The 20503-nt window shown below is 43.2% G+C and overlaps 1 protein-coding gene across 2 annotated transcripts in view; it reads right to left on the reverse strand.

Annotated features, from left to right (window-relative positions):
- Nucleotides 1-20503, reverse strand: part of kmt2d (lysine (K)-specific methyltransferase 2D) — a 174330-nt gene that overhangs the window by 39869 nt on the left and 113958 nt on the right. For both annotated transcript variants that reach the window (XM_039746644.1, XM_039746645.1), the window contains exons 26-39: nt 19594-19704; nt 19335-19514; nt 18757-18829; nt 18400-18641; nt 18239-18312; nt 18068-18118; nt 13763-15409; nt 13499-13669; nt 12286-12413; nt 10434-12181; nt 10228-10351; nt 9808-9895; nt 9639-9705; nt 6391-6623 (exon numbers count right to left, since the gene is read on the reverse strand). In XM_039746644.1, coding sequence (XP_039602578.1) covers nt 6391-6623; nt 9639-9705; nt 9808-9895; nt 10228-10351; nt 10434-12181; nt 12286-12413; nt 13499-13669; nt 13763-15409; nt 18068-18118; nt 18239-18312; nt 18400-18641; nt 18757-18829; nt 19335-19514; nt 19594-19704 — 4937 coding nt within the window. The remainder of the gene's footprint in view (nt 1-6390; nt 6624-9638; nt 9706-9807; nt 9896-10227; nt 10352-10433; nt 12182-12285; nt 12414-13498; nt 13670-13762; nt 15410-18067; nt 18119-18238; nt 18313-18399; nt 18642-18756; nt 18830-19334; nt 19515-19593; nt 19705-20503) is intronic.

The raw sequence follows: 20503 nt of genomic DNA on the forward strand, positions 1-20503 counted from the left end.
TGAAGATCACTAAAGTCCTACCGTCTACCACACTACTTGGTCACTTATCACCTGTGGTTCTCTATGAGAAGAGAAACTTCCTAACATTTGTGTTTCCAACCGGATCCCTGTGTTCTTGCTAAACTCATTTTAAACTAATTGCCTGGATTCCCGGTATTAACTGGTTTAATTTTAAACACTTCAATCAGGACACATCTTAATCTTTTGCTTAAACTGAAAAGGTTCAAATTCTTTAATCTCTCATCATAGCTCGCAGTCTCAGAATCGGCCCAGTTTTTCTTCTTCCCGCACTGCTATGTCCATTTCAGTTTTTAAAGATCAAAGCTTCACACAATATTCCAGGTGATGCCTCACCAGGGGCCTCATGCATAACGTCGTGCGTAGAATTCGCACTATAACATGACTTAAGCAAAAAAGCGGGAATGTGCGTATGCACAAAAAATTCCAGATGCAGGAATCTACGCGTTCGCCAACTGCCACGTTCTTCGGCTACATAAATCCCGGTCAGTGAAAAGTAACGCTCGTGCACGTGCCTGCTGTCCCGCCCCAACTCCTCAAAGAATTACGCCTCTTTGAATATGCAAATCAATATAAATAGCTATTAAGATCAGCCTTCTGTGAAAAGACAATGGGAAAAGCACAGGGGAAATGGAAGAATTTCAGCGAATACCAAGTGGAGGCAAGGAAAAATGTACTATTTGTTGGCTTAAGCAGTGGTATAATAAACAAAAGGAAGTTGATCGAGTGACATGGCGTGTCGGAGAAACTCGAAAGCTCACGTTCACAAAGGTTGCACAGTGGCTGAAATAAAAAAGAAGTTGTCAGATATAAAAGTCGCCGTGAAAAGGTGAGTCATAGCCCACCGCCTGAGTGTCATATGAAAGCATATTAGGGTAGAGAGAAAAAAAAAAAAAAAGGCACACAAAGAGCAAAAAAGCATTAAATGTCAACTTCAATCTCGAAATTTCCACTTTAATCACATAGTTTATTTTGTCATTAAAGTAGAACATCATAAACTTCATCTTAAAATTGTTTAATTTACTAGTTTCTCAGATCCCATTGTAACTAAAGTAGCACGTTAAATGCTTTGTTTTGTATTTGATCTTCTATGTGCTCTTATGTGTGTGAATCACTATCTGCTTCCGGGCTTTCTCTTCCTCCGACAGGATACAGAATCCATTACATTCGTGATATTACAACTCTCTGAATAATTAAAATACTGAGATGTATACGCGATATCATTTTCATGATGATAGGAGTTAAAGCACATTATTAAACATGGGAACACGGTGGCGCAGTGATTGTTCATGGCTCAGATGCTTGCTGATAAATGCTTTATTACAGGTCTCTTTCAAAACGTACTAACCTCTAATTCCTGTCCTTACTTTTCTTTCTCCAAATACCCAATCGCCACACAATCAGCTCTGTAATAGACGTTAAGCCATCTGTAAGCTTATAATGGCAAATCCTCAAAACGTTTAAGGAACACTGAAATATCTTCGTAGTACGTGTTTAATTATTCTATCCATCTATCCTTCCAGTGTCACGACAGTCCCAGTAAGAATACAGCGCGAGGCAGGAACAATCCATGAACGGAGCGCAAGCTAATAGCTAGCGCAGCAGCACCGTGTCCTGGCATGTTTAATTATTGATAATATAGATTATTTAAATGAAGTTAAAGTTTTATCTGTATAATATAATAAACATATTTTGCTGCATTTCATCTTAAAAATGTTATCGTCATCATATGTAAATACTGATACTACTCAGGTTCTACAATATTGTAACTGTAGTGCAAGTTTACAGTGAGGTGATTGTACTTACAGTGGGAAGCAAAAGTTTGGGCAACCTTAATAGTCATTATTTTCCTGTATAAATCGTTGGTTGTTACGATAAAAAATGTCAGTTAAATATATCATATAGGAGACACACACAGTGATATTTGAGAAGTGAAATGAAGTTTATTGGATTTACAGAAAGTGTGCAATAATTGTTCAAACAAAATCAGGCAGGTGCATAAATTTGGGCACCGTTGTCATTTTATTGATTCCAAAACTTTTAGAACTAATTATTGGAACTCCAATTGGCTTGGTAAGCTCAGTGACCCCTGACCTACATACACAGGTGAATCCGAGTATTTAAGGGGGTCAATTGTAAGTTTCCCTCCTCCTTTAATTTTCTCTGAAGAGTAGCAACATGGGGGTCACAAAACAACTCTCAAATGACCTGAAGACAAAGATTGTTCACCATCATGGTTTAGGGAAGGATACAGAAAGCTGTCCCAGAGATTTAAGCTGTCTGTTTCCACAGTTAGGAACATATTGAGGAAATGGAAGACCACAGGCTCAGTTCAAGTTAAGGCTCGAAGTGGCAGACCAAGAAAGATTTCGGATAGACAGAAGTGACGAATGGTGAGAACAGTCAGAGTCAACCCACAGACCAGCACCAAAGACCTACAACATCATCTTGCAGCAGATGGAGTCACTGTGCATCGTTCAACCATTGGCACTTTACACAAGGAGATGCTGTATGCGAGAGTGATGCAGAGGAAGCACAAACAGAGCCGCTTGAGGTCTGCTCAAGCACATTTGGACAAGCCAGCTTCATTTTGGAATAAGGTGCTGTGGACTGATGAAACTAAAATTGAGTTATTTGGGCATAACAAGGGGCGTTATGCATGGAGGAAAAAGAACACAGCATTCCAAGAAAACACCTGCTACCTACAGTAAAATATGGTGGTGGTTCCATCATGCTGTGGGGCTGTGTGGCCAGTGCAGGGACTGGGAATCTTGTCAAAGTTGAGGGGCGCATGGATTCCACTCAGTATCAGCAGATTCTGGAGACCAATGTCCAGGAATCAGTGACAAAGCTGAAGCTGCGCTGGGGCTGGATCTATCAACAAGACAACGACCCGAAACACTGCTCAAAATCCACTAAGGCATTCATGCAGAGGAACAAGTACAATGTTCTGGAATGGCCATCTCAGTCCCCAGACCTGAATATAATTGAAAATCTGTGGTGAGAGCTGTCCATGCTCGGAAACCGTAAAACCTGAATGAACTAGAGATGTTTTGTAAAGAGGAATGGTCCAAAATACCTTCAACCACAATCCAGACTCTCATTGCAACCTACAGGAAGCGTTTAGAGGCTGGAATTTCTGCAAAAGGTGGATCTACTAAATATTGATTTCATTTCTTTTTTGTGGTGCCCAAATTTATGCACCTGCCTGATTTTGTTTGAACAATTATTGCACACTTTCTGTAAATCCAATAAACTTCATTTCACTTCTCAAATATCACTGTGTGTGTCTCCTATATGATATATTTAACTGACATTTTTTATCGTAACAACCAACGATTTATACAGGAAAATAATGACTATTAACAAGGTTGGCCAAACTTTTGCATCCCACTGTATATGTACAGACAGTTCTACAAGGAGCACTTGATTGAGTGCGTTTATAGTTCTTGAGATGAAACTCTTTCTGAACCGCGGGGTCCGCACAGGAAAGGCTATGAAACGTTTGCTGTGTGAAAGCAGTTTAATAGACAGCATGTGCTTGATGCTGTATGCCGATAATTCTCTTTCTCAGCTTCTGTAGATCTTTGATTCCCCACTCAGATAAAGTGATATAAATACTCCGAGTGGTGCAGTGAGAGTAATATGGAAAAAGATGATCTGCTGTGGCAACTCCTAACAGGAGCAGATGAAAGAAGAAGGTGTAGTGAGAGTAACAACGCTAAAGCAGCTATTGTATTTAGAATAGTTTGACCATTCCGTGCACCATTATATTGTTACTGGTTAATTACAATCAGATGCATTGAACTAATAATCAATATATGGTTAATTTCAGTGTATTTATAAAGTCGCGTCAGGGATGTTGATCTAAAAAAGGATAACCACACAAGAACAGTAGCACTGCTTTGACGCTGGGTGCCGCCAGTCTGCAAAAACAAGCGTAGAAATTGCGTACCACAGAGTATGAGGTACCATGGAAATGTGTGTGGCTTTACGCCAAGTGTAGGTTTTATACATTGTGATTTGAACGTGGAAACGTTCTTACGCAACATTTCTGTGCATACGCACCGCTTATACATGAGGCCCCAGATTATTAAAACGCTTAAGCATAACCTCCTTTGACTTGCTATATAACTTAACATTCCATTATCCATCCTAATGGCTTCTACATACTGTCTAGATGAAGATGACAATGAATCCACTAGGACTCAAGGTTCTTCTCATAAGGTGTAATCCCAAACTTCAAAAATGTTGGATCTGAGTAAACAACAACAGGGAAGTCTGTTACCCAAGAGTAATTCTTGAACTTTAATGTTAGCAAATGTAGTTTGCCCAGAAATTTGCACAAGTCTGTGTTCCAACAGTCCTCCTGTAATGATTTCAACTGATTCAAGATTACCTGCCATTTCATGATAGTTTGATATCATCTATAAACTAGCTTGTTGTTTATATTCCTATCCAGATCACACCAGTGACAACATTATTAATCTCCGACAAGTTTCCTTACACCATAAGCCTTTGCCTCTTGAGTTTTAATCTCACATGCACCTCTCTGATCACTTTTTTTTTTTGCTTTCCCTTAGAATTCTACCATATTAGTGAAACAAAAACCTCTCCTGTGTAAACTCATTCAGACTGTTTATTAAAACTCTTATTCTTGTCATGTGCTACTCACTCTTTTCCTTTACAGTTGCTTCTTTTAATTTTTTAATTACCCATGATACAAGTTAAGTTGACTGGCCTGCAGTTATTTTGGACCAGCCAATCCTATTTTTTCACATTAACGTGAAACTTTTGCTACCCTGCAGTCTCTCTCTAGGAACTTCCCAGTGTACAGAGACGTTTGGAAAAAAAATATGCCTTAAGCGTTTATATATGGACTCACTATTGTATTTAAGCACTTTGTGACGAATGTTTTCTGGTCCTGGTGATTGGTTAGATTTCAGTCTATTTAATCTCATTAGCATTTCTCCCTCTACAGTTGCCAAATCACTTGGCCTTTCCTTAGTAGGCCCTGTTACTGCTAGAAGATACTCACTTGTGAAAATGCAAAAATTCAGAAAATATAAAATTTAAAGCATTGGACATTTCTCTGCCTTAATGTTTTCTAATGCACTTCTTTCTTTACTGTTCTTTCAGTATTTTAGTATTAAGAGAATCTCTTTGGATCATCTTTTGAATTTCAGTCTCTTAGCTTACTCAGTATCCTTTTTAATGGCTGGCCTTAGCACTGGAGCACAGTTAGCACTGGAGTTCTTAATTATGTATGCTTTATTCCTCGTTTTTATTTTTCTTTCTTTGCAGCTTATCTCCTTATTTTTCCCACTGCAGTTTTTTTTTTAATACCGAACTGTTTCCAAATTCTGAGATAAACCTGTCCTGCATTATTTGCAAAATATTTTTAAATAGGTGTCAGGATTGATGCTTCTAAAATTATAAAGGAATGAATCCCTTCTGTTACTTTAAAACTAGTTCTTCACTCAAAACCTTAAAACACAGATGAACATTTTCCTTCACATTAAATTGCAAACTGATGTGGAAGACAGTAGGAGTTTGGGGAACGATTGACCTGTTTGAAAGGCGAATGTAAAAAAAAAATGAAATCTGAAAGTGCTCCTCAGTAAGAAAGTGGTTTTCCATACATTTGACTGTTCACCATCTTACACTAGCTGGCACCCGTACTACATGCACTTCAGAACAGGTAATCCACCTGAAGTTAAGCATGTTCAGGCCCAGCCAGCACTTGGATGGGAGCTGCTTGGGACGCTGCTGGAAGAGTTGTTGGTAAGGCCAGCAGGGGGCGCGTACCTTGTGATCTGTGTGTGGATCCCAATACCCCAGTGCTGTGCTGAAACAAACTGGCACTGTCCTTTAGATGAGATGTAAAACTCCCTGTGGTCATAAAAGAATCCTGGGCATCTTTTGTAAAGAGCAGGGTGTTTCCCTACCCACCACGGTCTGGGCATTCTGGCCCCCTAATTGTCTCATCCCATACTGGCAGGCTATTTCTCTCACCCCTTCATCACCTAATAACTAATACGTGATGACCAATCTGGTGCAAAATGGCTGCCGGTGCATCACCCATGTGGATGCTGCACATTGGTGGTGTTTGAAATGGCTCCCCTTCTCAAGATAAAGCTCTTTAAGTGTCATGAAAATGTGTTATATAAATGCAAATTCTTCCTCTTCTACTCTGGTGTCTGTGACGTTATAACGTACAGCTGGCGCCTATCCTCATTCTTCCTCATATTGCAGGGGGTACAGGCAACTCACTCTGCAAGGAACTTCTTGTGGTGGTTACTTTTAGAACTGAATCCCTACTTCAAAAGCCTCACATGAGTTATTGGCACCCCATTAAGTCCTGACACAAACCTGATCCAGCTGCTTTTGGATTTTACTCTGTTGTTCTGTCACAAGTTTCAGCTTTTCAGCATCTGCTTCAGGGAACTCGCGGCCAGCCTTTTTAGCTGTGCGTTGCTTGGCGCAAAGTGCCTTTCGAGACTTTCGGTGAACTCCAATCTGCTCCTCCAGGAACTTAAGCTGCATTTGCAGGAGCTGCTGGGTGTGTAGCAGCCACTCCTCATATTGATGCTGCTCAGCATCATCTGAAAAAGAGACGGTTCAGTTCGATTAGAAGCAGAATACAACATGATACAATGCAATGAACTGAGAAACTGCAACACTCCTCCAAAACTAAGACTAATATAAATTCAGTTTATTTCTGTTCATGGAAAAAAATATTTTCAATCTTGACTCCCAAACTAAGTTTAAAAATCAGCAAGCTAAACAATATTTGTATAATTCTTAGTGATCAACTTTAGGACAGGATGGAATTTGGAGTGGGTTTCAAGAGCCCAGCTGCTTCATCTAAAGCTAATGTCGCATTAGTCGGAGAATGCAGAATGCATTTGCTGATCTCGTCGTCATACAATGTCAATTTAAGACTGTGTTCCAACTTTTCAGTACAATTATGCTCGCCATCTTTTTTTTGGTCAAACAATAGCATACTGCGTGATGGAGCTGGTGCTATATGAAGGATTAACAGGTAACATGCACAGGATAAACAGGCAGGTTCAGGTGCAATCTCTGCCTCCTTTTTTCCCCCCATTCTGCTGTGGTATGTAAAACATGCGAAAGACTAACTTCTTCTCTGGTTGCGAGTTTACTACTCCCTGTAGCTGCTACATTATAAGCAATGGAACTCAGGATGAGCACTCATTGGTTGTTGGCTCTCATTCACATAGAGCCCGCCTGTACGACTAAAGACAAAAATCAATCCTGTTTGAGGGGTGACTTGCAGGGCCAGGCAGACTATGCAACTGGCCTTCATGGGAGATGGCGCAGAGTCGCAAAGATTATGTAAATAAAGGCTACAGCTGCTGGTTGTCTAATGTGACTGGGCCTTATGAAATTACTGTTGGTTAATAGTGTGGGCATGCACGCTAAAACTGAATTTTCTCTCTCTAAATTGTCACTAAAACCAACAGAACTTAAAATGCTTACTTAGTCTTGCCATTGTTATCTACTAAAATGTAACTATGATTTACAATTTAGATTTAAATACAATGTTGATGTGAGAAACCTGGTGACCCATTCTCAACATCTGGCAGGGTATAACTTGCAAGACCCGTGGCATCATCTTTCCTTTCTGTTATTACACAGGAGAGGAGATTACCTTTCTGAAGTGTGCATGCAAGATTTGGCTGCAGAGTAAAATGGCTGCTGCCAGTTTTTCTGTGCGTCTGAAGACATGACAGAACTACTAGAATTGGATAAGAATTCTCTAGTTCAAGGATTCCTTTAAAAAGTTTGGATGAATAGTGGAAGCAATTTGTTGTCTATCGAGCCTGATGAGGATGTCCACTTTTCTCTTTGTCGGCGAGTTCCTTGATTGATGAATAGTTCTATCCTGCACCCACAAGTCCTTTTCTAGGTTTATGCAGAATATGCAGTAGTGGCAACGATGACTGTGTTCCTCCTGAGTCTGCTCTGCTGTCTCCTGGCTCCCCTTTCCTCCTCCAGCAAACACATCCAATCTGTGCCCATTTGCCTCCAGGCATTACAGTCGGTAGCCAGATCCTCGGGCATGATTTTGTACACTTTAACATGACCTTCAACTGATCCTTATAGCTCTTCCTCTGGTCCCCAAGCACAGCATCATCCACGATGCAGCTGGCCATATAGCACTCTGTGTGGCAGACCATTTGGAGGGCATCCTTACCATATGTCTCAACCATCGCAGCTGGTGCTGGGTGATCATGACCTCAATACTTCTACTTCACAGTGAGGCACATGGACACACCCAGTAATTCCAGTATACACTGTCTCAAGCTCAACAGATTTACACAACACTAACATTAAATCATTTACATGACTAATTAATGCCACCAATTATGTCATGTTCTAACCTCTTTAATCCAGAGGAGTGTTGGGGTCCTATACCAGCCAGCATAGGACATAAATCAGAAACAAACCCTGGACAGGACGGCAGTCCACTGCAAAGTGAATACACACACAACACACACACACACTAAGGTCAATTTAGAGCACCCAATTCACCTAACGTGCATGCATTTGGACAGTATGAAGAAACCCACACAGCTGCAGGGAGAACAGGCAAATTCCACACAGAGTGGACCTGAGAGGTGAATCCTGGGCTCCATACTGCAAGGCAGCACTGCACCATTATGCCACCCAAACCAGCCAATTATGAATTATACCTAAATTGTTACCTAAATGTTTCACAGTCCACTTCCTCCTACTAAATATTCATGTGTGGGGTCTGAATACACACAAGCAGCATTTTTCCAGTTTAAAAAAAAAAAAAAACTTTTGACAAATTTACTTTGGCATTAAAAATAAGATGTTAAAACATTTAGATTGTCAATAATAATAATATGTATTACTAGGGGGCTTTGCCCCCTGCTCGCTTCACTCGCCAACCCCAACTTGCCTGCGCTACGCGCCAGCCACTTTGTGTCTCTGCCACTCGTGTCTGTGGATTTCACTTTCACCAAACAACAAATCTTTTAATTCTCGTGGATACGCCTCTTCACTGGGAAGAAACACTACTTTTACCTGATGGCAACACGAATTAGATTATCTACAAGTCTCTGACTTAAGTTTAATTTCAAACAATATATTCAATCTCTTTTCGCTGTTCGCTTATTTCACGGAGTAATAATTTGTTTGCGCTGATTCAATCTTTACTATAATTTTTTGAGACTTTTGAATTTTAGTACTTCCATTATCTCTAACCTGCTCTGCATGTGTATCCTGTTTCGGGACATGAAAGTATCTCTCTGAATAAGTCACGTCTCGTTAAGGGATATTTTAATTATAATAGAGAGACAAGAATTTAAGTATTTATTCTTTTGAAATTTAGAAAATGGTGAGGACTTTCAAAAGGACTGAATACTTTTGCAACACTGCTGTTCCTGCCCTTGATTCCAGTGCTGTTGGAGATGGGGCCTGGCCACACTGCCATCCCGAACTGGATGAATGAGCTGGTTTGAAAGGGAAGGGTCAATAGGTCTGGGTATTTCTGTACTTAGATCAAATTCATAACAGTTGAAGTTGGGGAAAAAAAAGGGTTAAAACAACTGACCACTAATACTTACTGATAATGCCTTGCACAAATTGGGGTGGGTTAGGGCGGGCTGGAGGCAACTCGGGACCCTCTCCCTCCTGAAAGGGGAAAACAAGACAAGAGTTACAAATGACTCTGGTAGTTGCACCTTCTGAATCTACCCAGCTGAGTCATCTTCAGTCACCTACAAATGAGCTCACCTTGCCAGGGACTGCTGCTGGACGTGTCTGTGCTTCACTGGGTCCAGGAGCACCTGATAGCCTCTGAGCCAATAGGGAAACTTGTTGTCTAGGAGGAACAAGACAAGTAGTGAAGTTAATCTTAGCCAGAGTTCACTTGCAGTTATTTACTTGCCTCATGCATGAATTCAGAGTAACTTACAAATCATATAGCTATCTATACCCAGTCTCCACACATGCACAATTCTAGGAGTGTTTGGCAGGGCTAAGTAATCACATCTTCAGAACCTTCTTATTTTACAGTGGAGCAGTTTCATTGCTACTGTGCCACACTACACATCTATAGTAAGTTATGCATGTCTGAATGAGACAGCACAATTTCGGCTTGGGTTCAACTCCAGACAGTAGCCATAATCAACAATGTCCTGCATTGATTGGTACCTGTTTATACCAGTTGCAACGCCAATACTGCCCTGTGCCATAACACGTTTGATTCCCTTGAGCGCCACCATCTTCGCTTTGGCAATGGGGTCTATGATATCTTCAGCTGCAAACTTGTCTAAATCTGAAAGCCAAACAGACAAAGATCAGGGCCTTCAGCATAGCTCTCAGCAACACAATGGGAATACTGCAGGGGTGAGGCTCACCTGTCTCTGGGAAGAAACTGCTGTTTGGAAGAGGCTGCTTCATAATCTGCTGTTGTGGGAGACCAGGAACTGGAATCTGGCTGGTAGATAGGTGGTGTCCTCCTGGTGGCTGGACTTCTCCAGTGGCCTGTCCAGTGCCCACAATGCCCTGTGACTGGACCATAGCCAGATGAGGAGGTACACTGGCACTCATAAGTCGTTGTTGCTGCTGCTGCTGCTGTTGCTGCGGACTGGAAACAATAAGTGGAGGACCATTGGGCCTAGCTACGACACCTGGCTGGAAAGGAGGTTGCTGACCCAGTAGGCCATGTGGCAAGCCAACTCGATGTGTTCCCTCAGCGGGCAAGACTGGTTGCAGCTGAGAGCTTAAGCCTTGCTGGAGAGAGATCTGCCGCTGCTGCTGTTGCTTCTGCAGCTCCTTCTTTTCATGCTCTAGCAGGTCCTGTATCAACAGAGGGAGCTCGCTGGCCTCTAGGGTGCTCTCAACTTTATCCAGATCAACGGCTGGGGAGTGCTGCCCATCCGGAAGAGCTAAGGCATCTTCATCCAGATCGAACTTGGGTACAACTGAGGGAAGTGTGTCAGGTTGACCAGGGATGGAGAAAGGCAGGCCAGGAGCTCTGCTGCTTGGTGGAGACAGGCCACTAGAAGGCCCAAGCTTGGGGTGCAGCAGCAGGGAGACAGCATCTCCCACTTCATCTTTCACAGGGCGTACTTCTGTACTGTTTTTGGATTCAGTCTTGAAGCAGCATGTGGAGGACAAAGACAGGCCCTCCTCCTGCTTCAATTTTACTTTCTGTCCGTCCTCTGTCAACCCAGTCGGCCTAACATTGGATGAAATAGAGGACTCCAGTGCTGCTCCCGTCCCACCTGGTATGCAAGTGCCCTGAAGCTCTCCGTTCTGTTTCTGTGCTTCCATTTTGCGGTCTGCAACATCTGAGCTACTACCCTCGCTCTCCACTTCTACAAGCCTCAACTGCTCAGTAAAGAGGTCCTTCCTGTCTCCTACGTCCAGTTCAGGGTCAGTGTAGGCCAGCAAGTCAAACTCATCACATTTGAGTAGGTCATCTAGGTGGGGATCCGCTGTCTCCAGACTGTCCAAGTTTCCCAGCTCATCATCACCCTTGTCAGGGTCAAGACTCAAATTAGCCAAGTCATCGTCTTCTTCTTCTAGACCTTTGTGGGAAACAAAGTCATCATCCAGCTCAGGGTCTGGGCATGGAAGCTCAAGGCGGCAGGGTTTACTGGTGTTGGCATCTGCAGGAGGAGGGGCAGCGGCACTTGGAGGCTCAGGAGAACGCAAAGCAGATAGCACAGGTGGTGGTCTTACAGTTGGCTGTGGCACTGCAGTAGGAGTTCTGGCCCCTTCTGGCTGAGGCACTGAGTGACCGTAAGGGCCCCCCACTTCTGGAGTTGATGGGAAAAACCGTGGTCTTGGCATTGGGTTTCGCTGTACAAACTGAGCTCCGACTGGAAGCCTCTGCATATTGTGCCTTAGTTCAATGAACTGAGGGGTGACAGGCACCTGAGGGCTGGGTATGGAGTCCGGTGGTGGTGGTGGTGGTGGTTGGAGAGGCCTGGCTGGTAGGCCTTGCATGCCACTCAGTGCTATATTCAAATGGGGTCTGAGAGGAGTGTCCATTCTGGGGTTCTGTGGAAAGCGCTGCATTACCCCACTCTGACCCTGCCACTGGCCAGGGAATGGGCCTCGGGTGAAAAAGCCCTGAGGACTGCTGGGGACGGGCTGCCTGCAGAGGGAGGGGAAAAAAAAAAGAAAAAAAAAAACGTAGCAAGCACCACACCCTGAGTATACGCTCCAAATTTGTCACCAGCTTCTTTCACATTATCTTACCTGATGGTCGCTGGATCAACAGGAGAAGGTGTCCCAGGAGGAGGAGGCCTTAGTATTTTGTCATCCAGAGGAGCTAGTGGTTGGGCCAGCTTTCCACAAGTGGGATTTTCAGTTCCCAGATTTTGCTCCTGGGGAGGGGAAAAAAAAAAAAAAAATCAGAAAGAGAAAACATCATCAGTTTCAGAAGTCTTAAGTGTCACAAATGCATGGTGATCATAGGAAAATAGATAATAGGAAAGAAACAAAATTATGGACAGAAAGCTTGTGGAGATCAAAATATGAGAAAGTCAAAAATGAAAATGGGTGACAATATCAAAAGAAGATAAACAAAATCAAACAAGGTCCAAACCAGAATACCAAAACCTAATGCCAAGGACTACTTGAATGTCAAGCTAATACTCAAGAGCTTAGGGTTTTTCCAAGCACCAAGGAATAATGGATGTAAGGGGCCACCATACTTATAAGCATCATATCCTTTGACATCAAAATCACAACCTTCACTGCGTGATAAATACTGATGGAATTGCGTAAAAAAGAAAACGAACACGGTAAGCAAAATTAACTTTTCGAAATTGAGACAAATCGCTATATGTACAAAAACGCAAAAGAACACAAAAAAAAAATATGTTTTATCATGGAATCTCACCATGATCCATCTCAGGTCACACATTGTGCACTGTGGTAACTGCTGGCGGCCAACTGCAAACCCACTACATCTAAATTACAAAGACCCTCAGAAGCATTTCATCTACAGAGAGAGGGAGAAAAAAAACTACACCTGTTTTTGGGTGTGCAGGACATGCCTGTAGGCACTGCAAGCAGAGTGCTTCCTGGTGACACCAGCCGGACGCTCGCTCTCATTCAGCTCCAACCTTTGTGTGCAGCACCGCCAATACACTCCACTAGTCTATAGTGCAAATCCCATCGACTATGTAAAGTATTTTGTTGTGGAATCACACCACGATCTGCCTTGGACAGCTCCCTTTTCTATGCAGTGAGTAATGGGAGTATCCTTACTGATTAGGAGCCTGCTTTTGAGTGCCTCAGTAATCTGGATATCTTGGGTTCATGACTGGCCACAAGCAGTTACCACCGTGCAGCAAATGTCCAGACCGGGGCAGACTGTGTTGTGGTTCCACAACTAAACAGTATTTAAGGGACAAATGACAACAAAAATGTTGCATTTTTAAGGATTAGATGAAGAAACTGTTACCTGTGCAGCAGGATAAGGAGGAGGAGCCCGCTGTGTCTTGTCTTGTTGAAAAGTGCCAGGGTCTACTGGCCAGTTAGGGGTGTTACCAATGGCCGCTGCTGCCTCTTTTTCTTGACGAAGAGAGTGGCGCTGGATCTGCTGTCGGATGAGCAGCTCCCTCAACCTTTGACGCTATAGAAAAGCAAAGAAATGCTGACCCACTGAACCAGCCATGCCAGAACCACAGCCTAATTCTCAAAAAGCTTGAGTTTCACAATTTGGTACCTGTCTGTGTTTCTCCTGTTCAGACTGGCTGAGGTTGCCAAACGAGGGGTCTTGGTTCATGGACATCTCTGTAACTGCAACTGCTGGTGTAGATTCATCTCTCCTTTCAGGAAGCCGGCAAATCTGCGTTCTCTGAGGAGGCTGGAAACTGGGGTCCAGGGAGCAGTTCCCTACAGTATCTGGAGTGCCCGGCTGCATTCTGTGCGTATTTGGGTGTGCTGGAGAATTTGTCACCGTCTCTGGGTAAGTGGCAGACATTACCCGAGGCTGCTGCTGGAGGCCAGTGAAAACCCCTGCACTTGGGCTCCTGCTGAAAGTTGGTTGGGCAGGAATTGCTTTGGGTGCAGAGTCCCCCTGAGGTGTACCAGGCTGGCTGAGGTGAGGCGATGTCCTATAAGCAGAGTCTCCTGCTGTTGGCCGGGGTGGCTTGTGAGGTGGAGCAAAAGGGTCTCGAGACTGTGGTCTGGAGGGTGGGCGCGAGTATGGATCAGGCGACTGGAAGCGAGGGGTCAGTGGGGACTGGGAGGAGAAGGCTTCACTTGACAAGGGACCAGGGGTCAAGGGTGACTGACAGCTGCCCTGAGACTGTGGGCTTGCTGGGGGTACCCTTGAGTATGAATCATGAGGAAGGCCACGCTGGGGAAGAGGCGAACAGCTGTCTCTCACCTGGGGCCTAGGTGTGAGTGGAAGGTGCATGTTTGGGTCAGAGAAGGGGGTGGATGGAGACTGCCGATACTGAGGAGATGCCCCTGGATGCTGGGGGGCAGAGTAGCACTGCAAGGGGTTTTGTGCTTCACCCTGATGCATGCGGGGAGTCAATGGTGCTTTAAACACATCACTACCTTTTCCTTCCCCAATATGCAATGCCGTATCTGCGAAACCTTGTACAGCAGCAGGAGACCCAACCCCTCCAAAGTCCTGCCGTGGGGCTGGGGTGACAGATGCTGGAGAAGAGATCATCGGGAAATCTTGCCGTGGACCCAAGCCGGGTGTAGAGGCTCGAGAGGAATTCATGCTGTAATCTTGACGTGGCGATTGCTCAGTTACTCTGCCAGCTGGATTTTGAAATGTCTCTCCAAAATGTGTGGAAAGTGGAGAAAGCACTGCAGGCTCACCACCCAGTGGAGGCTGCTTTAGTCGTGGACTCTCAGGAGGACCCAGTGTGTCCTGCAGCTGTTGTGGTTTTAAAAATGGGTCATTTGTTGGGGTCTGTGGACACCTGGCTATTCCAAGCTTAAGATCCACAGACCCCAGGTTTGCGGCCCTCGCTTGTGGGGTGCCAGGAGGAGCAGTTGGCATATGGAAGCCTGAGGCTGTCTGGACGGGGCTGGAGGAAGACTGCGAGAAAGTCATGGAGGAGCTGTTAATGTGACTTTGTGGTAGTTTGTTAAAGGGTTCTCTGCAAACCTCTCCGCTCTGCAATAGTCCTGAAGTTTTAGGCACACTTTCTGGGGTGAGCGGCACCGAGTTGCCATACATTGAGGCTCCTGGATCCTGAGAGAAAGAAAAGGGGCTCTCTGAGGTGCTGGGCTCTGAGGAGGTGGAGACACACCCAGAAGGAGGGGGGATGTGGAGATGCAGGGACGGCTTCTCCCCTTTAGGGCGACCTTCAACTTTCAACGGACGGTTCACCTGACTCTCTGCCTGCTGTGAAGTCAAGTGACAGACAGAATATCACTTTAAATTAATCAGATTTCCATCTAAATGTTAACAACGTATGCCTCCTTGGACACAAATCAGTCCGAGAACGAAGGTGTCACCCATCCCGCATATCATTTACATTTAGCATTAGAGGTAACACTATCAAACAAAAACAAGGAGGTTTAAACAATGAGGACGAGGAAATGATGTAAAGTAGCAATTGTGATAAAAGTTGGTGATCCAAGGAGTAAGTTGTAACAGTAAAAGAGCGGACCACTTTCAGAGATCCATTTTCTCATTGACATTAACACTAGAATTACCAGAGCCTACGAAAAAACTCGTAATTCCGTCCCACCTTAAAATCGCTTCTTAAAATTGTTCACAGCTCTCCACCAGCGTCTTTTGTCATCTAAATGTGCTGATAAAAATCAGGCTGCAAGCAGCCGGCTATTCCATCCCCCACCGACTTAGAACGTGCACAAACTTCTCTCAGCTCATGCCTTGATTGAGTATCTGGGAGTGAAGTGGAGTTTTAGAGTGGAAATAATAGATTATTTGGAACACACGCATTTCATGTCTGTTCAGTTTCTACAGTAATCTGTGTCAACACATTTTTAAAACAGAAACGTTTTTCATATTGTAGTAGTAAATGACAAAATGTAAGCATAAACTATATAATGTATGAAGCCTGAAGTCCAAATATCAAACACTTTCACAAAAGGTACACATATAACAGAACAAGTATGCTTTTATTCAAAAATATAACTGCAGAAAAAAGCCACCTTAGCATGCAATATTGTACGTACTACAGCTGCCACGGTAGCATAATGGTATTAGCTGCTGACTAGTATCCAAAAGGTCATAAGTTTGATCCCACATGGCTCAGTTTTGAGAAGTAAACTGCTCTTATTCTTACTATTTTAGAATAAAAACATGCATTTGATTTCAGTGTGTAACAGCCAGTAATTTATGATACTTGTAAAGGTTAGTTTTTTTTTTTTATTCACTTTTCATTCTCAGTCGTGTTCAGGATCCTTCCCTACCCCCCATCTGAGAATGCTGTTTTCACATAAAGAAGCGCTGTAGGTCTGCAGCGTACTTGTGACTGCATTCTCATACCAATGCTTGCGAACTGAAGTGCCTGCGTGCACTTTTCGTGGCATTACACGTCTATTTTTTTGAGCATGCCCGTGTCGCTCAAACACAGGAACATATGTTGGTGTACAAGAATAAAAAACAAGTGCACTTTTATTCTAGACTATAAGTGAAGAAAAAATAATGCAAGTTACAGTAGGCGGTTGATACGACAGCTTGCGTGGTGCAATGCTAAGAACTGCTGATTTCCGATCCGTGCTATATAAAATCATCACATTCAAATATTAACAATTTCCACACACCCTTCCTACATTCACGACATGTGTACTTGTTGCAGTGTACACATCTCTCTGTGCTATGGTTCCTATTACACTGAATGAGCACCTGACATTGTACTTTCTTCCCTATATAAATAACATTCGAGTATAGCGCGTCTCCAAATAAATCACATTTGAGTTATATATATATTGGGGGGGGGTGGGGGGGGGGAAATCGTGAACTCGACTGAGAGAATGGAACTGAATAAAAAAAAAAGACTGAAATCAAATGTATGTTTTTATTCTAAAATCGTTAAGTACATGCAATATTATTTGAAAACGAACAGTTTTTTCTGCAGTTATATTTTTGAATAAAAGCATACTTGTTCTGTTATATGTGTACCTTTTGTGGAAGTGTTTGATATTTGGACTTCAGGCTTCATACATTATATAGTTTATGCTTACATTTTGTCATTTACTACTACAATATGAAAAACGTTTCTGTTTTAAAAATGTGTTTATACGGATTACTGTAGAAACGGAACACACGTGAAATGCGTGTGTTCCAAATATTGATCCATTATTTCCACTCTAAAACTCCACTTCACTCCCAGATAATCAATCAAGGCATGAGCTGGGAGAAGTTTGTGCACGTTCTAAGTCGGTGGGGGATGGAATAGCCGGTTACTTGCAGCCTGATTTTTATCAGCATATTTAGATGACAAAAGACGCTGGTGGAGAGCTGTGAACAATTTTAAGAAGCGATTTAAGGTGGGACGGAATTACGAGTTTTTTCGTAGGCTCTGGTAATTCTAGTGTTAAAGTGTACATCAGTGTCAAAAAAACCCCATTGTGATTCAATGTTGTATAACAATAAAAAGCTCCTAATTAGGTGAAGACTTTTTGGCTGTTTTGTAGAGTGTCTATAAAATCAGGAGATTTGTGCTCCAGCAAAGCTGAGTTGTGATTGAATTTAAAATGGCTTGGGGGCGCTCTGACTATTTTTGTGGTGTTGGTCAAAATGGCAGAGTCCTGGAGAGGGAAGAACTGACTGATGTTTAATCAAGGGGCATGTGTTGCGGAGAACAAGACTATCTATAGTGTGGTCCAGATCTAATTATGCAATTTTCGTTACACTATAAGTTTATTACATAGAAAATCACCCTAAAAATCCCGGGCCATCAAGAAGTGTGCTAACTGACAACATGGAATCGTTCCTGCATAAATCAAAAGTTGTCCAGATGATCTGGATCTGCATAATTAGATCTGGACCACCCTGTACAAAGGACATAAAAACTCTCCTGTGGCTTACCTTCTGGTTTTTGCTAATGCGCTGAGCAGCCCGATTATCTTTTGCCTTTTGCTGTTAGAAAGATTTGTAAATCAAACGGTTAGCAATGCCAGAACATTACTTTGGAGTATTTCATCAGAGTCAAAAAACAGAATTATTCCACTACACTCCGTTTCAACATAGCTGGCTCACCAAGTAGGGTGCTTTGTCAGCTGCCAAAACTTTCCTCCACATCTTCATAATCTGCTTGCATCTACTTGACCAATCTGAAAAGTAATAATTACATACATGTCGAGTAAATGTGGCTTAACAGAGAAGACGCTATCATTCAAGGTCTAGTAGGCTCCACCTACCTGGGTATTCCTGCCTGAGGTTAGGGAAGTTGATATTGGCATACAATACAGGCGAGATAGTGGACAGCTCTCCCAGTTCTTCGTCTTTTTCCCAGCGCTGCAAGCTGCGCTGGTTGTAGGACAGCCCATCATTGTCTTGCTCTGTGGGAGTAGGAGGTGTAGAAGGAGTAGCAGGAGTGGAAGGTGTAGCCCAGGGACTATCTGTATCACCTTGTTCTGGGCTGAATAAGCCACTGCGATCCCTAAAAAAAAAAAGAACACAGCAACAATCATTTCTAGTAAAGGAAATTTCTGTACTGCAGATTTAAAAAAAAAAAAAAAAAATCCTCTGTGGGCACTTTCTGCCAGCTCACTTACCGACTGTCAAAAAAAGGAGACTGGGAGAGAATGGGAAATGAATCCATTACTCCTGTACACTGGAGGGAGCTGCCTGTAAGGGAATCCATTATCATAAAAATTAGCCATTGGGCACTTTCATTAATATAGACGGCTCTAACAGCCATTTCAGTTTCAAGTTGTTTTGTAAATACTGGAAGCAATTTAATACAGGCTACTGCTCTAGCATGACATCGGTGAATAGCTCAGTGGACGCTCTCAGCCTGCACACACTGCTCAGAGACAGATAATTTGTCTGAAGAAGGTGCCTTTACGCTTATTTGGACAGTACAAACACAAGGTATGGTATGGGTTAGCTATAATGAATCTAAACAGACTAGCCTTCTCCTAAAAGGCGGCCTGAAAATAAAACATAGAAGTCAGCTTCAAAGTCTGTCCTTAGCCATTCCTCTTGGTAGTAAGGAAAGAGATAATTGAGGGTCTAAGAATGAAGCTGATCTCCTTTCTAAGCCTGAGCAGGCCTTGTAGTAGGACAGAGGGTGCTGCTGCCTGACACTTCTTCAAATTGGCCATCCTTTAGTGTTGATCAGCGTACTCACCTGGGAGGAAGCTCCTCTGTGAGGACATGGGTTTATTCAGGTCCCCTGCCATCCCTGGAGTCTCCAGGAGGGGTCGCATGTTTGACTGAAGATTTCCACCAAGTGCATCGCTGTGTGCCGAGCCCAAGACCTTCCTAAAGAAATTCCTAGAGTCCTGACTGTCCAGCCTGGCAGGTTGTCCTAAGGATGAACAAAAGCAGGATGATCCAAACTGCTCCAAGTCCTGCTAGAGAAAAAAATGTCTCCCAGACAGCCTTACCTTCTGTGCAAGGCTTCTCTGTATCTACAGGGCATCCACCCTGTGGGGTTGGAGGGCAACCATTCATGCTGACAGACTGAGGGAGTTCCTCACTGGAATCCTTGACGCGCACTGGGAAGACAGAAAAGAGAATGAAGGAACTAGCTTTGAGGCAACAGCAATGGAGAAAATAAACTTGGCCACAATTCCATGCAAATGTTTGGACAGCCCAGAACAAATTATATTTTAACTTGAATTCATATTTAGTTTTGGGCAGGCCTGTTCAAGTCTTGAACACTGCTACAAGACATACAGGCTCAAATACCTGTCTCCCATTTAAGACACTATCATAAAACCTAACTAGTATAAAAATTAAGGACTAATTACTAAAAGGTAGCAGGCAAACTCTGTGGCCATGTACTGCATTAGGTGAAGGTGAGCAGAATACAAGTAATTAAGTTGGTTTGCTTCATTTTGTGAGAGCTTGCCAGTTACAGAAGTAGGGCAAGAGGAGTGGTGCAGCAGTTTGATTTTTTTCTGGTGGCTACAACTGCAAACTCCATACCCCTGCCAGATGAGCCAACCTTAACCCACTTTCAGACTTCAGCACATCCCATCTGCAGTGTTGCATGGAAAACTCAAAGCAAGACTAAGTGCTGACATGGCACTGAATGCTTCCAGTAGGCTCCACATACAGTAGGACTTAACTACAGTGGATATACAATGGGGGGAAATACAGAAAGTATTGAACGCGTCAACAATTTAAGTAAATACATTTCTAATGAGGGTATTCACATGAAATTCTCACTAGACATTGATATTCACTCAAGAAATCCACAAATCAAGAATTCACAACATTCTTCTTCTTTCAGCTACTCCCGTTAGGGGTCGCCACAGCTGATCATCTTTTTCCATCTCTTCCTGTCCTCAT

This window comes from Polypterus senegalus, chromosome 3, assembly GCF_016835505.1.
Source record: "Polypterus senegalus isolate Bchr_013 chromosome 3, ASM1683550v1, whole genome shotgun sequence".
Taxonomy (NCBI): domain Eukaryota; kingdom Metazoa; phylum Chordata; class Cladistia; order Polypteriformes; family Polypteridae; genus Polypterus; species Polypterus senegalus.